The 14,204-nt window shown below is 46.9% G+C and overlaps 1 protein-coding gene across 1 annotated transcript; it reads right to left on the reverse strand.

Annotated features, from left to right (window-relative positions):
* Positions 1–988: 988 nt before the first annotated feature.
* Positions 989–7,974, reverse strand: ALOX5AP (arachidonate 5-lipoxygenase activating protein). The gene is made up of 5 exons (XM_030955670.1): positions 7,876–7,974; positions 4,225–4,324; positions 3,188–3,258; positions 1,774–1,855; positions 989–1,151 (listed from the first exon to the last, which is right to left on the reverse strand). The coding sequence occupies exons 1-5, from the start codon at positions 7,943–7,945 to the stop codon at positions 989–991; spliced, it is 486 nt and encodes a 161-aa protein (XP_030811530.1). The 5' UTR covers positions 7,946–7,974.
* Positions 7,975–14,204: the final 6,230 nt, after the last annotated feature.

Genomic DNA, 14,204 nt, shown 5'->3' on the forward strand with positions numbered 1-14,204 from the left:
AGCAATGTTTAAAAAGATTGCACAGACCTGTTTGCCTGACTCGGTCTGCACCACTAATCAAAGCTCCTCAGCGTAGACCTGCGGGGCACATGGTCAGAGCTGGGAGCAGAGCGCTGACCGTGCTCATAGAGGGGGACTTGTTCAGCTCTCGGGGCGATCAGAAGCTCGCACAAAGAGCCCGGTGCTGCTGCCCTTGCCCCGCTCTCCGGCCGGACGCTGAGCCACGGAGCAATGGGATCACGCACTGGGCAAAGAAGACGGCAGCAGACACATTTCATCGCTCTAGGCTGTTTTATTAAACAAAGCCAACTAAAACAAACCCAACCCCACCGGCGATACACCAGCTCCTCATTTACACACCAGTCCTTTTCCCAGTTCTGGGAGAACAAAGAGGCTGGAGTGTAAATGAGATCAGTGCGGTGAGTGTTAGGTACATGAATATTTATCAAGGAAGACAAGAAAAGGGGCCAATTTGCCGCCCTCCTGCACCAGCAAGACCTTGGTCATCAACGAGTCGGAGGGAAAGGGTAGGTGAAGAGGCTGGTCCATGCCTTTGTGCGGGCAGGGGTGTAGGGAATGCTGGTGAAAGGCTGTTCTTGCATCTGAGGGTGACTGGGGGAGCCACCAGTCAGGAAAAACATTGGGAGGATCCTGGGGTTTGGAACAAAAGCTAAGCACGATACAGTTACGAAGCAAGCATACAGTGTCCCTTCCAGCCATGCAGCCAGCTTGCAAGATGCCCTTTAGGGAAAAGATTCTAAAGAATTAACTGAAAGTTGTCGCCATTCCTTGGGCGTGCCAAGTGCTCATGATAAATCTTTTTCCTGAAGAAGAAAAAAGCAAGGCTAAATCAAACTACAGAGCTTGTCAAGCATGAGATTTACAGAAATCTCACAGGGTTATGGGTTCATTTCTTAAACAGTTGAATTATAGCAGCTTCTGGGCATCAATATATGAAGCATGCTGACCCTCTCAGTGCTGTGGGGAGTTAGGGTATGAGCAGCAATGGAGAGATCGCGCTGGTTATCGTCTTAATGTGTATTTCAAAGTCACTTCCAAAAAAGAAGATAAGATAGTAGTTGAGTATTCCAGCCACAGACATGAGGAACAGGAACAAAATGATGCGCTTTCCAAACAGATAACCAGGAGTGCTGAGGAGACAGAAATGGGGGAAAACAATTTGTTATTGTGCATCATCTCACACAAGAACCCTCAGACTTAGGACTCTATTGTTGAGACCAACTGAAAGACCTCAGGGGTTAAGGGAGTGGGGAAAAATTTCTTTTCTGTCTTGCATTGCCAGGCAGTTGAGAGGACTTAAATGTAATTTTCAGGATCCATTTGGATCTGGATTAGGCCTTCTGTTCTCAGTGTAGGCTGCTACTTACAAAAGTGTCTGTTCAGAGGCACTTGAATGTGTTCTCATCCATGACAGGCTGTGGGACAACTCTGCTTCACATGCATGTAATTTGTTTTATTAATATAAATATTAATATAAAAGGACAATCTTGTGCAAATAGTGGCACAGACATGCAAACTTGTGTTTGCAGAGAGTCCTGTGAGCACGAACCCTTACCCCAGTGCTGCTGCACATCAAACATCTCCCACAGCTACCCCCATTCATCCAAAAGAGAGGGGCTTTCCTGCACTATCCAATGCCAGCAGCTCTTGCCGGCAGTACCAGAAGCCAGTGGCTCTGTCTGTGGAAGTGCAGCATCCAGCTGTGCTGATACCACATTCTGGATTGTTTAAAGAGGCTCTGCAAGTCCTTACCTCTGAGTCCTCTCCCCGAGGTAGCCCACAAAGTACTTCTGCCTCACAAACAGGTACATCAGGCCAGCAAAGGCAGCAGGAGCTGGGTAAAGGACAAAACAAGGCATTAACAACACCAGCCCAGCTCTCACTGTACACACTGTCCCCATCTGCTGCCTGAGCTGGAATGGAAATGGGAATCTGCAGTCTTGGGTTATAGGACAAGCACTGGAACTGGGATGGAGACCTCTGCATGGGAAACAGCACTTGCCTTGCCCTCACTCCAGTTTTTCTCAAAACTTTGTGGGTGTAACCCTGCACACAGTTGTGCCCACTGCAGAGCACAGACTCACCACCATCCTTCCAGTACCTAAAGGGAGCCTACAGGAAAGCTAGAGAGGGACTTTTCACAAGGACATGAACTCATAGGAAAAGGGGAAATGGCTTTAACCTCAAAGAAAGCAGGTTTAGATTATACATAAGGAAGAAGTTCTTCACTGTGAGAGTGATGAGGCACTGGCCAGTGCCACACTCTGGTTTCCCAGAGAAGTTGTGGATGCCCCATCCCTGGAAGTGTTCAAGGCCAGGCTGGAGGGAGCTTTGAACTATCTGGCCTAGTGGAAGGTGACCCTGCCCCTGGCAAGGGAGCTGTAACGAGAAGATCTTTGAGATCTTTTCCAACCCAAACCATTCTATGATTTTGTGAAACCCAGTGTGGTACCAGGCTCAGGAAAGGGAGCCCCAACTCATGCACTGTCCTCAACAGAAACAAAAGGCTGTTGGTAGATGTACGTTACTAGGAGCAGGTGGAGGATACACTATGGTCCAACACTAACTTTTGAGCATTAAAAAGGGGCTTTCTCTCATAATTCTAGCCTTTTCCACAACTGCAGATAAAATCTCTTTTTCTCCTGATCAGGAATCTCCTTTTTTTTTTTCCAGAAAGAATAGACACATACCCCAGGTAAGCACTTATCTTCATGTTAGATAAATTCACATTGCATTGGAGGGGATCACAATTAGAAATTCAGGTCAATAGTCCTAGGGACAGGTGGCAGTTCCAGAAATTTAATAAATTGAGCCCATTTTCTGTCCCAAGATGGAATAATGTGGCAATAATCCAGCAACCAATTACTAAACCCTCCACCCAAAACAAAGGGAACTCATCCATAATGCCAGTATGGGAAATGCCCCTGGCCTGGACCACCTTGAATCAAGTCTGGGAACACATCTGTTGACATAAGCCAAGCCATTCCATGAGTGTGCTGCTACTCCAGCAGCATGCTTAGCTCCAGGACAGGGGGGTGATAGAGGCTCCCCTGCTGCAGGAGGCTTGATCCCTGAAACTGCAACTTCCATAGTGCTCACCATCCTCTGCTGAATGTGGTGCCAGGTTGAAGGGGGAAAAGAAAACAAACAAACAAAAGAGTGTTACCTTGGCTGCAGAGAAGGCCAGCACACCAAAGCACAGCGAGGAACGTAGGATACGCATGACCGCAGTTCTGGCTGGAATGGAATTTATAGGAGAGAAATCAGAGCACAGGCAAATAGAAAAAAATCAGTATGTTTCACCAGCAGAGACTGGTGGCAGGGGAATTTGGACTGCACTAGTGCCCTTGAGAGCAGACTGTTACCCCAGAGCAGTGGGAGGCCCCTGACCTGCCATGGGCTGGGCTCCTCACCCAGCTCTGCTTCCCTGTTTTCTCCCTCAGATAATGGATGCCTTTGTGCTGCCTGATGAGGAAAACAAACCATCCTGTGCCTCCTGGCACCTGTGAAAGCCGCTTTCTCCTTAACCTGTTTGATCATGATAGATGCTGTGAGCTTTATTGGCTTAAAGTCCTTTTAACTGAGTCATATTAATAAAGCTATAGGATGAAACCAACAAATGTAGAATTGCATCACAACTAAGAGTGTCTCACAGAGTTAACACGTGTCTTTGCAGGGGAACAGGAATGGTGTCCAGATGCCTCCTTCAGCTGTGAATGCTTTCTGAGGGGGAGAAGTGAAGAAGCTGAGAGTGATTCCATGTGGCAAAGGAGTGGAGAAGTGGAGGGCTGTGTGCCAAGGGAGGTGCCAGAGACCAAGGGACTTGTGTCAGCTCTGCCACCTACCTGCTCCTCAGCAGGCTGATGTCTCTGCTGGCTCTTTCCTTTTGAGCCCTTGACACTCTGGCTGCGTCAGGGAAGAGTGAACTGGTTCCCAAATGAAGGGACACAACACTTGTGATGGCTGCAAGACCTATATACATGCAGCACACGGTGGCAAGAAGGGTGCTGGAATGAGCCAGCAAATATATCCAAAAACCTCATGTCTGAACACTGAGCACAGCTAGGGATTAAGTACAAAGCCCTCATCTGAGGCAATCTGGAATCCACCCCTGGCCTCCAAAATGGTTTGGATTTAATTTTAATGCAGAGCATGATGAACCCCACTCTGCCCTCACCGACTCCTCAGTTCTTGTCTACTCACTTGGCAGTGTAGACACGGTCGAAGGAGGAGGATCCCTGCCGCTGCAACACCTTCCCATTGCAGTGTCTGCTTTCATGCTCCACTTTGTTTGCAAAAAAAGCTGTTAAAAAACCACAGAGTATTCAGTCTGAGATGTCACCTGAAGATATTGCAGAAGCTGGGCATTGTGGGCTTAGCTCTGTTCCCATGGACAGGTGGCAGGAGAAGACACAGGTGCATGAGGGTGCAGGATGTGGCCAGCGTGCTCACTCTGTCACCCAGGTTTAGCCAAACCCTCCATGGATCTCCACGTGTCTGTATGTGACTGGTATCAGGCTCTTCACCTCCAATCCCTGCTTCATCCCAACTTTGCACTTTGAGCAGTCTCTGCATCTCTGCTGCAGAAGCACTGCCCTGACCCAGTCCTTTGAGCTCCCAGTGGGAAAAGAGCTTTGCAGTCAGAGCTGCCAACCCCAAATCCTGCTCTCCAACAGAGTAGGGAGACAAGGGACTCTATTCTCTTTAAGTGAAACCCATTTGCCAAACCAAGGACATCCTGCAGGGCTGGTTCTTTTCCCAGAAAGGCCCAAAGAAAGCCTGGTCTTAATGGCTGATCTCTGTGTATCCTCCTTTTTAAGCAACAGAGTTGTGTCAGAGTGTTAGCTGCTGCAAAAATGCAGCACCTCAAGATAATGCATCATGCTCTTGACAAACACGTTTTATCTGATGACACTAAACCAGAGACCATCAATCATATGTCTAAGTACACCAGAGAGAGCTCTGGCAGGCTAGAAGCTGCAAGCTTTCTGCTGTCTTGCACCCCATCTCAAGTGTGTCCAAATCACTCTATGCTTGGAATATTAACCTAATATATACACATGAAAGATAGCCCATCAGGAAATACATTATTACAGCAATAAAAATTTAGCTAGATAAGCTGCAGGATTTCATCCCTGCAATCTGAAGAGTTGCATTTTTTCCACTTCATCGATGCTGTAAATAGGTCCTTTGTACTTCCACTGTCTTTAACAGAAATGACTGGGTTTTTCAGTTCCCAGTATTGTGGGATCCCCATGGTACATACATTCCTTCTGCAGAGAAACCCACAGCGCTTTAAGCCAGCACCCCTACTCTGAGCCAGACTGCAGATCCTCCCACAGCCACCAGCACAGTGTGCTGGCTCCTGGGGGACACAAACCAGACATCATCCAGTGGCACAAAGTTCTCAGCATCTCCATCTGCACACCAGCACAGCCTTTGGCAAGAGGTTACCCTGCTTACAGGCACTAAGACCTAATTGAAGAAGACAGAGTTGATCAGCACTTTTTTGTCCAGTGCTGAGGTGCAGTGATCGACTTCCTGCAGGTCTGGGACCTCATGGACTCACTGGTAGCACACCTCCTCACTTTCTTTTATCATGCTTGAAAATCTCTAGAAAATACCACATACTTGGCTTTCTTTTTTCTGAGAAAGTCAAGTAAGCTATTTATCTCCCTCCCCACTGCTGCAGGTCCTGCCACTTCCCAAATATCAGCTTGCTGCTGCAGAGAAGTTCCACTATGCTAGGAGGCAAGAGGGTGCTTTCACAAGCCATCATGAGAAGAGTGAGCAGAGCAAGGCTGGAGTGGAGAGGTTTAATTCACCTCAGTTGTTCCAGGAGATAATTCCCTGAGGCTCCAAGATTCCACAGACTGCCCAGAGGCTGAAGAGTGGCAGTCCCACTCTGATCAAGGTAATGTGCAAGAGTTCAATGTAAGCCTGGTAGTTTCACAGGTCCGTGCAAACAGAAACTGGGAGCTGATGATCCCATATAGTCAGTGCTTGCAAACATGCCCCTTATTTCTCTCCACTTTGCTTTCTCTGTCCTGACCTGCTCAGAAATGACCACTGATTTGCCCTGAAAGATGCTGGATTGCAACATATCTCCAGTAAAAGAGCAAAACTTTAGGCTGCATGTGTCACTCAGTGGTATGTGGCCACGTAAGTCATTCCGTAAGATGTGGAGATTCCATCATGACAAGGTGACAGTAAATGGACACCAGACTGGGGCAGCACGACAGCCCACCTCCATCTTCAGGAACAACAGCATTCAAGCTGTTTTCTAGTCCTGCACCCTGTGCAGAGAAGTATTTAATCACAGAAGTATTTAATCACAAATTTACGTGGTACTGACTTCATGCGCTCAGAGACAGTCAAGCAGAGGCCCAAGTGCTTTGCTGAATGACAGCCACAGCAAGAGTTCAGCACTCCTGATACCCCTTGACAAACATTTCTACTGCTTTCATAATTGCAATATGAAGCATAATTCACTGCAAGACTGCATATCAGGTCTGGTCTTTCTAGAAAGAAAGCTTGGGAAGAGGAAACCAGATGACGCAAAGCTTGAAATCCTGGTTTAGGGCTGTCTGCCTCACGCGCTTCCCTACTTCCCCTTTTATTAGTTGGGTCCATAATCTCACAGACAGACAAAAGCACATGGATGGAAGTCTGACATGTCCGAGTGAGAAGAAAAAACCCCTGTATATAAAGTCATACGATTACATAGCAAGAAATGTATATTTGACACCTTTTCTTAATTACGGTATGTGCTCTGGTCTTAATGCGCCATATTCTGGTGATGTCATACGTTGTTCATTTTCCAGAGAATAGCATTGGGTTAAATGATGTGGCATTTACTGCCTATGTTGAAACTAAAGCAGTCTGCATCTCCTTTTTTTTTTTTTTTGCTCCTTGGCAGCTAGGCTCCCACCACTTCCCCCTCTTTGCAGCAGCCCAAGAATAGAAGAATAGCTCATTTCCTAGGACTTTGTGTTCAGTGGGAATCTCCCATTTGTAATAAGAAGCCTTCACTACAGATTTCTGGAATTTTTACCAGCTGCCCAGCCCACTGCTGAATCTCTTTGAACCTGGGCAAATGTAGCGCAGCTGAGGCAAAACTCAATCCTTTCTTTAAATTCTGGGCAGAACTTCCTGCTAAAAGAAGGATTTGTAAGAGAGGATGAAGACGTTAAAATCAAATTTGTACAAGAGAGATAGTTGTTCTATTTAATAAACCTTGAAGACTATACAAGGGACTATGCAAGGTCTGAATAAGAGCTGGAGAAGGAAACTTCACCATCTCAGGAAATGAACAGTGTTCTTGGGACCACAGTTAATTGAGATTAGTTATACTGCAGGACTTGGAGATGCAGGAAAGCAGGAGACCTGCCTGCCCACAAATAGCCCACACAGACTCCTTCAATTCTGAGCTTCACCCAACTCCATGCTCCAGCTCCCATTGCCACCCCCCAGGGACTCCATCGCTGCCCATGGTAGCAGGGCTCAGCTTGAGAGCAGCTCTGCCTGACCACAGCAGGGACCTAGGTCAGAAAAGTCATCAAATCAAAATTCATATTGCCACAGGGTATCCCAGCATATTAGTCCTTACATTAGCTGAAAAGTGTAACAACTCACTCCAGAATGTCAGAGAGTAAGATGTGACTGTCAGGATACTGCCGCAATGTGACACAAAATTACATGCTTAGAAATCTGTTTCTAAAGCCAAAGCCATGCCTAGGCATGCATGCACTTATAACTAAATATTATCTATCCAAAGATCAGCTCAGCATACATCATCCTGAACTTTCCTCGTCTCCCTTCTATCCCTTAAATAAACGTTTATTTTTGTCTTACCATTCTGGACAACACTGATCAGGGTGACGATGACAAGCAGGACAATGCTTCCCAGGGTTTCCTGGTCCATTTTGTGAGCGGGCTTTCGGGGTGGATGGTGCAGCCTCAGTGGTACAAGCACAGAACGAGGAAGTGAAGGTCTTATCTTGAATCATGAAACACTTCCTATGGTTTCACAGGAGAGTGGCAGCACCCTCTGCTCTGGTGCCTGTCAGACCAACAACCACAGGCTCACTCACTCACTTGTACAGATGAACCCAGGGAAAAACAGATTACATGTCTGTGATCTAAGATGGTATGTGATGTGGAAAGATACCTACTGCCCTTCCTACACACAAGCAAAACCTGGATATCTAAAGCATGTCGAGCATTTGGCTGGCTGTGTGGAACAGCAGAAGGCTGGAAGGAACCAGTCAGACTACCATGGCATGGTCAGCAAGTGCCCATCCACTCCACAGGCAGCTGGGAGGAGGAATAATGTTCACAAATCTCAGCAATGGTGCTGCTCTCATGCAGATGCTCTCCCTGGTCACATCTCCATCAGTCTCACCAGTGAGGAGACACCAGGCCTGCATGTCACAAGCCAGAGCTCCTGACCGCCCTGGCATATTGGAATGGGCAGTAAGTACAGCATTGCCGTACTTACTGTGAGCATTGCTGCTGAGCACAGAAATATGCCTTTTGTTACCAGGCATGGATCCTGCATCCTGCCCCCTACAAATAACTTCTTGGAAGACAGTGACAGCTACAAGCATTCAGTGTTTTACAGGCTCAGACTTCACAGTTGTACCCCAATTTTAGTGCTGGGAGCCCAGTATAGCTGAGCACAATTGCTGCAGCATGTTCACAGCTTGGATCCAACCCCTTGATGGAGCTGGCACAGAAGCACAGGCTGCAGTGCTGGACAGAGGGCTGGGCTGACCTTGGCTGAACATCAGGTGCCCACCCAAGCCACTCTGTATCTCCCCTCCTCAGCTGGGCAGGGAAGAGAAAATACAACAAAAGGCTAAGGGGTTGAGATAAGGGCAGGGAGAGATCACTCACCAGTTACTGTCACAGGCAAATCAGACCTCACTCTGGGTGGGACACAGCCAGGCAGGAGTTCCAGCAGGAGCCAACCTGCACAACCTATCTTTTTCAATGGGGACACATTTACTTACAATGGTGTTTTTACCCAGTCTCTCTATCATGCAAATTTTTATCATCCATAGTCTTACATATGGAAAACACTCATATACTTTGGGTATAAACAAATACACAGAAATGAACTGGCAGAGGTAGGTGATTAACTGTGGGCTGTGACATAGTTATCAGCATAGGAAAAGGCTGTCTTTCTGGGATGCCTTCCCTACAGTCCATACAGATACAGCTGTGTGAGAAGCAAGGCCATAAAGAATATCAAGATTTAGATTTGGCCTGTGATTTTTTCTTCAGATTTTTCACTTTTGCCAGATTTGCTTTAGGAAAAAACCCAAATCAAGAACAAAAAGAGAATGACAACAGCTCTTTGAGAATGCTTTTACTTGGGCTAAAGTTCTCTTTTTCCCCAGAATATGATCTTTTCCTGCTTGAACATCAATGTTTTTGTTTTGTGGTCTATTGAGCACAGGATTGTAGCTGGTATTTAGGGATGGTATTTAATGTTAAGCATCTACCAGTGCTCTGAGAAGAAGAACCCGTCACCTAAAAGCCATGATGGAATTAAGTCAAAAGAAGAGTATTGTCTAAGCAGAGATCAGTGTTATGACTGTAAAGAGAGGAGCTGTGCATGGGCATTTCAAAGCAGGAGGGAGCTGCTGACAGGAGAGGGTGAAGGGGACAGCACAGGTCCTCAGGGCATCTGTGGTAGGAGGATTCCCACTCATCCTCCTGCAGCAGGCGTTCTCCTTCTGCTTCCTGTTTTGTGCTGGTGCAAACCTACCAGGCAGCCTGCAGCTTGCTTTTGATTTACAAGTGGCAGTACAAGCACATGAGCCTGCTCCAACTTGCCAAGAAAACACACATACTTCCCCACTATCAAAGACTTCCCAGACGTGACTTCTATTCAGCAGAACTCTTGTATAAAAGAGGGTAGGAATCAGGCTGCTGAGGTGTGAAGTTGCCATAATGCAAAAAACCCCACAACAAACCAGGAGTTCGTGCCAGCAGGCTTTCCAGCTGGCTGACCCAAGTTCCCAGCCCTGTGTGCTGGCCACATCGTGAGAGATGAGCTGTTGATGCCTTTGCTTTCTCCTTGTCCTGCTCCATGTTTTGCAGCTCTTTGCTTTGCTGCTGCACAGTGCCTCTCACCACAGACTCATCCGCACTTTGCTGTTCTGCTCTGCCCCTTCTGATTTCCCCCTGTCCCCTGGAACTGCTTTGGCATTTTGGCACTTGACATCCCCAGTGCTTTTCTGGAAACCCAGCCTGTTCCCTCCTCTCATGCAGGTTTGCTCCACAGCTATCCCACATGTATGTATGGAGGAAAGCAGGGTTTCACACTCCTCTCTGCAGTAAAAAAAACAAAACAAAAAAACAAAAAAACACCAAAAAAAAACCCGTGACATCAACTCCAGGGCTTGTTAAAATGATTTCTTGGTGTGCAAGGAGAAAAAAGCTTTGCTAGCAAGAACCACTTTGGTATGGCTGCCTTAAGAAAGGAACTGCAGGGGGTTTTTTTGTTTGGTTTTTGTTGTTTGTTTTGTTTTTTAAGTACAGCATCACTCTGAGGGCTCTGCTTGAGGAAAAACAAGGAAATCAAGATTGTATGCGATACATTGAAGAAGAAGAAGCCCTTTTACCATGGCAAGGCAACACCGTTGCGTAGCCAGACAGAGCAGAAACCCTCTTGCGGGAAGGAATATTACCTTCCATACCCCTTGGCACTGTAATAGCTGCAGGGTAGAAGGAGATTCTGGCAATATTTTTGTAATTTCGGGAATTGCCTTGGCAAGGGAGGGCTAAAATTACTCTGCAGCAGCTTTTTCCATATCTACACACTAAATTGTTCCCTGTCCCTGAGACCTAAACACACACAGGATCACTGTCTGGATAAGACAAAGTTGGCACCACTGGAAAACCCTGTCCACCTGGGAGAAACATCAGTGCAAAACACCTCCATCATACCTCACTTGGCTGCTTGAAATAAGGGATTCTCCTGAGTAGACAAAAAAAACCGAAAAGGGGGTATGAGGGGAGGGATACACACCTTAAGGAACAGTGTCTGTACCTTCTGTAGCCCCCAGCTGTGCTCAGACCTCTTCAGGCACAGGCAATTCAACACTTCAGCAGCTGCTGTCAGACCCCAGCCCTTTTGCTTGCTGCATGGCTCTTTGACATCCACATCATCCTGTCCAAGGAAGATAACCTTGACACAGTGAGCCATGAAGCTCACAAAAATGTGCAAAGCCAGCAAGCTTTTCCAGTTGCACTGCGAGGCTTCCTGAACATTAATCTCCTCCCCTGGAATCTTGAACAGCCAGTCAAAATAATCCCTTTGTAGAATTGCTTTCATGGTGAAGAGGAAAGGAGTGGGAATGCAGACCTATAAATACTTTTTGGGATGTTCATCTCTCCTCTCATGCACTCTGATCAGAGCTCAGGAGAAAGGACTCCAATGAAAGTGTGCCTCTTGATAAAATAAGGGCTGCTCGTGTAAAGCTCCCGCATATGAAAGCCAGGTGACACCCAGCTGTCATGCTTTGTCACAAATGCAAGGGGACACAAGCCCCTTGGACTGTCTGGTTAATATGAGCAGTGTGCTTTGCAAAGGTAAAGCGCTGCAGCCCCATCAGCTGTAGCGCACAGGCACACGTGTGGGTGACTCCCTGCCTGCCTCAGCATCCCATCCTTGCTGAACCTGACAAAATCCCAGCAGAGAGCACAAACAGAGCTGGAACTGTGAAGTGCAGCACAAAGAAAAGGGCAATGCTGCAGGTTTTAAGATGTTGCCTTCATTCTGCACAGCCAAGAGAATGAGCCGGACAGAGCACCGCCTCAAAAACCCTTCCTTCTCCACATTTCACAGGCTTCCTCCTTTCACTTACTGTTTTCATATTCCTTTGGTACAAATTCAGCTCAAAACAGAGCTGGAAGACAGAAGCAGTAGTCCATTCAGGTCCCTTGGCACAGCCTCCTCCTCCTCACCCTCTTTGTCCCGTTGTCAGAGTTCAACCCCAGCCGGCAACTTAGCCCCGCACAGCCACTTGCTCACTCCCCACCACTGAGATGGGGGAGAGAATCAGAAGGATAAAAGTGAGAAAAGGGTTAGGAAATTCCACACACGCAGGCAAATAAAAACAATAAATGCATTCACCACTTCCCACAGGCAGGCAAGTATTCAGCCATTTCCAGGAAAGCCAGGTTCCATCACATATAATGGTTACTGTGGAAGACAATGCCATCACTCCAAATGTTCTGTCCTTTCTCCTTCTTCCCCCAGATTTATATGTCGAGCATGGTGCCATATGTTATGGGGTAATCCTTCGATCTGCTGGGGTCAGATGTCCCCGCTCTGTCCCCTCTCAACTCACTGGTGGGGTGATACGAGAGGCTAAAAGGCCTGGACTTTGCATAAGTCCTGCTCAGCAGTGACTAAAACAACCCTTTGTGATCAGCAGTGCTTACAGCACCAGTCCAAACCAGAGCTACATGCCAGCTGCTAGGAAGAAAATTAACTCTACACAGAGTATTTCAGATCCAGCCTCACCAGAGCTGAGCAGAGGAGCAGAATCACCTCTCTTGACCTGCTGGCAATGCTTTGTCTAATGTGACCCAGGGTACCATTCACTTGGCCACAAAGGCCCACTGCTGGTTCATGGTCAACCTGCTGTCCACCAGGACACCCCAATTCCTTTCTGCCAGGTTGAATTCTAGACGGGTACCCCCAGCATGTCCCAGTACATGATGCTTTCTTTTGTCTACAGCTGCAGGACTTTGCACTTCTCCTCGCTGAACTTCATGAGGTACCCGTCAGCCCATTTCTCCAACCTGCCAAGGTCCCTCTGGATAGCAGCATCATCTTCTGCTCTGTCTGCCACTCCTGTGGGTCTGGTGCTGTCTGCAAACTTGCTGAGGCTAAACTGTGGCCCATCATCCAGATCACTGGATGATGGGCCACAGTTGTGCAATATTGATCCCTGATAGTTACTGGCATCCAACTACATCATGCCACCACACTCTGGACACAACAGTTTGGCCACTTTTCAATCCACCTCACTGCTTATCGAACCCACACATCAACAGCTTCTCTGCAAGGATCTCATGGGAGACAGTGTCAAAGGCCTCGCTGAAGTCCGGGCAGACAACACCCACTGCCCTTCTCTCTTCTACCAGGCCAGTCACTTTACCATGGGGGTCTACCAAATTGTCTAACATGACTTTCCCTTGTTCAAGCCATACTGACCAACTGCTGGCAATTCCACTGTCTTTGATGTGCCTGAAGGTGGTTTCAGGATTAGCTCATCCATCACCTTCCAGGCACTGAGGTGAAGCTGACCTCAGTCAGTAGTTCCCCCAGTCACCCTTCCTGCCCTTCTGGAAGACGGGGGTGATGTTACTTTATTCCCATCCTTGGACACTTCCTCTCATTATCATGACTGATCAAAGCTGATGGAAACTACAATGGATCTACCATCTCTCTCAGTACCTGTGGGTGTATCCCACCAGGGCCAATGGACTTATGTACACGCAGGTTGTTTAAGGACTCTCAGACTTGGCCCTCATCCATCTAGGGTATATCTTCCTTGCTGATTTGTTTTTTGTAACTCATGTTTGCTACCATTATCACCTTATCACCTTCTAGGTGGCTGCAATTTGATTAATAATTCATTTTATAGTCTGTTTAGAGCTGAGGTGAGGCTGCCTGGGCAGCAGATTCACAGGTCTTTCCCTCCACTCTGCTTTGAGAAGTCTCTTTCACCCTGTCTCATTTCTGTTCCTGCTTTCCATTAGCTCTTGCAACTAATTATCAAAGATCTTTGAATCAAAAGTTACTGTGGAGTGAATTTTGTCTTCTGTTCTTCAAGTTGTCAAATATGCATATTTTATGACTGGCTTTTCACAAATATTAAAATGAATATTATATGTGTTGTGTAAGAAAGTAATGCTGTATTCATTTTCTTAAGTAGTGTGTTAAATACAGTTTTAGGTTATAAAAAATGTTAAAATAGAAACTATGCTATGTAGGATACTTTTTTTTAAAGAAAGGACTCACAGCGAGATAGCAGCCACAGGACACCTAAATCTTTCAGAGAAAAAGAATTTATTGCCCTCTTAGCAGAAGAAACGAACTTCTCCCACCTTGCTCAGCCCTGAAGACACTGTTAGGATTCAGAGGAAGAAGTTGACAC

Source organism: Camarhynchus parvulus, chromosome 1 (assembly GCF_901933205.1).
Source record: "Camarhynchus parvulus chromosome 1, STF_HiC, whole genome shotgun sequence".
Taxonomy (NCBI): Eukaryota; Metazoa; Chordata; class Aves; order Passeriformes; family Thraupidae; genus Camarhynchus; species Camarhynchus parvulus.

Excerpts from the sequence above, each read along its gene's own strand:
- ALOX5AP (XM_030955670.1), bottom strand. The coding sequence starts at position 7,945 with ATGGACCAGGAAACCCTGGGAAGCATTGTCCTGCTTGTCATCGTCACC. Across the intron at positions 1,856-3,187 it reads TGGCCTTCTCTGCAGCCAAG|CTCCTGCTGCCTTTGCTGGC; the intron begins GTAACACTCTTT and ends TCCTTTACCCAG. Across the intron at positions 1,152-1,773 it reads CTCGGGGAGAGGACTCAGAG|CACTCCTGGTTATCTGTTTG; the intron begins GTAAGGACTTGC and ends CTGTCTCCTCAG.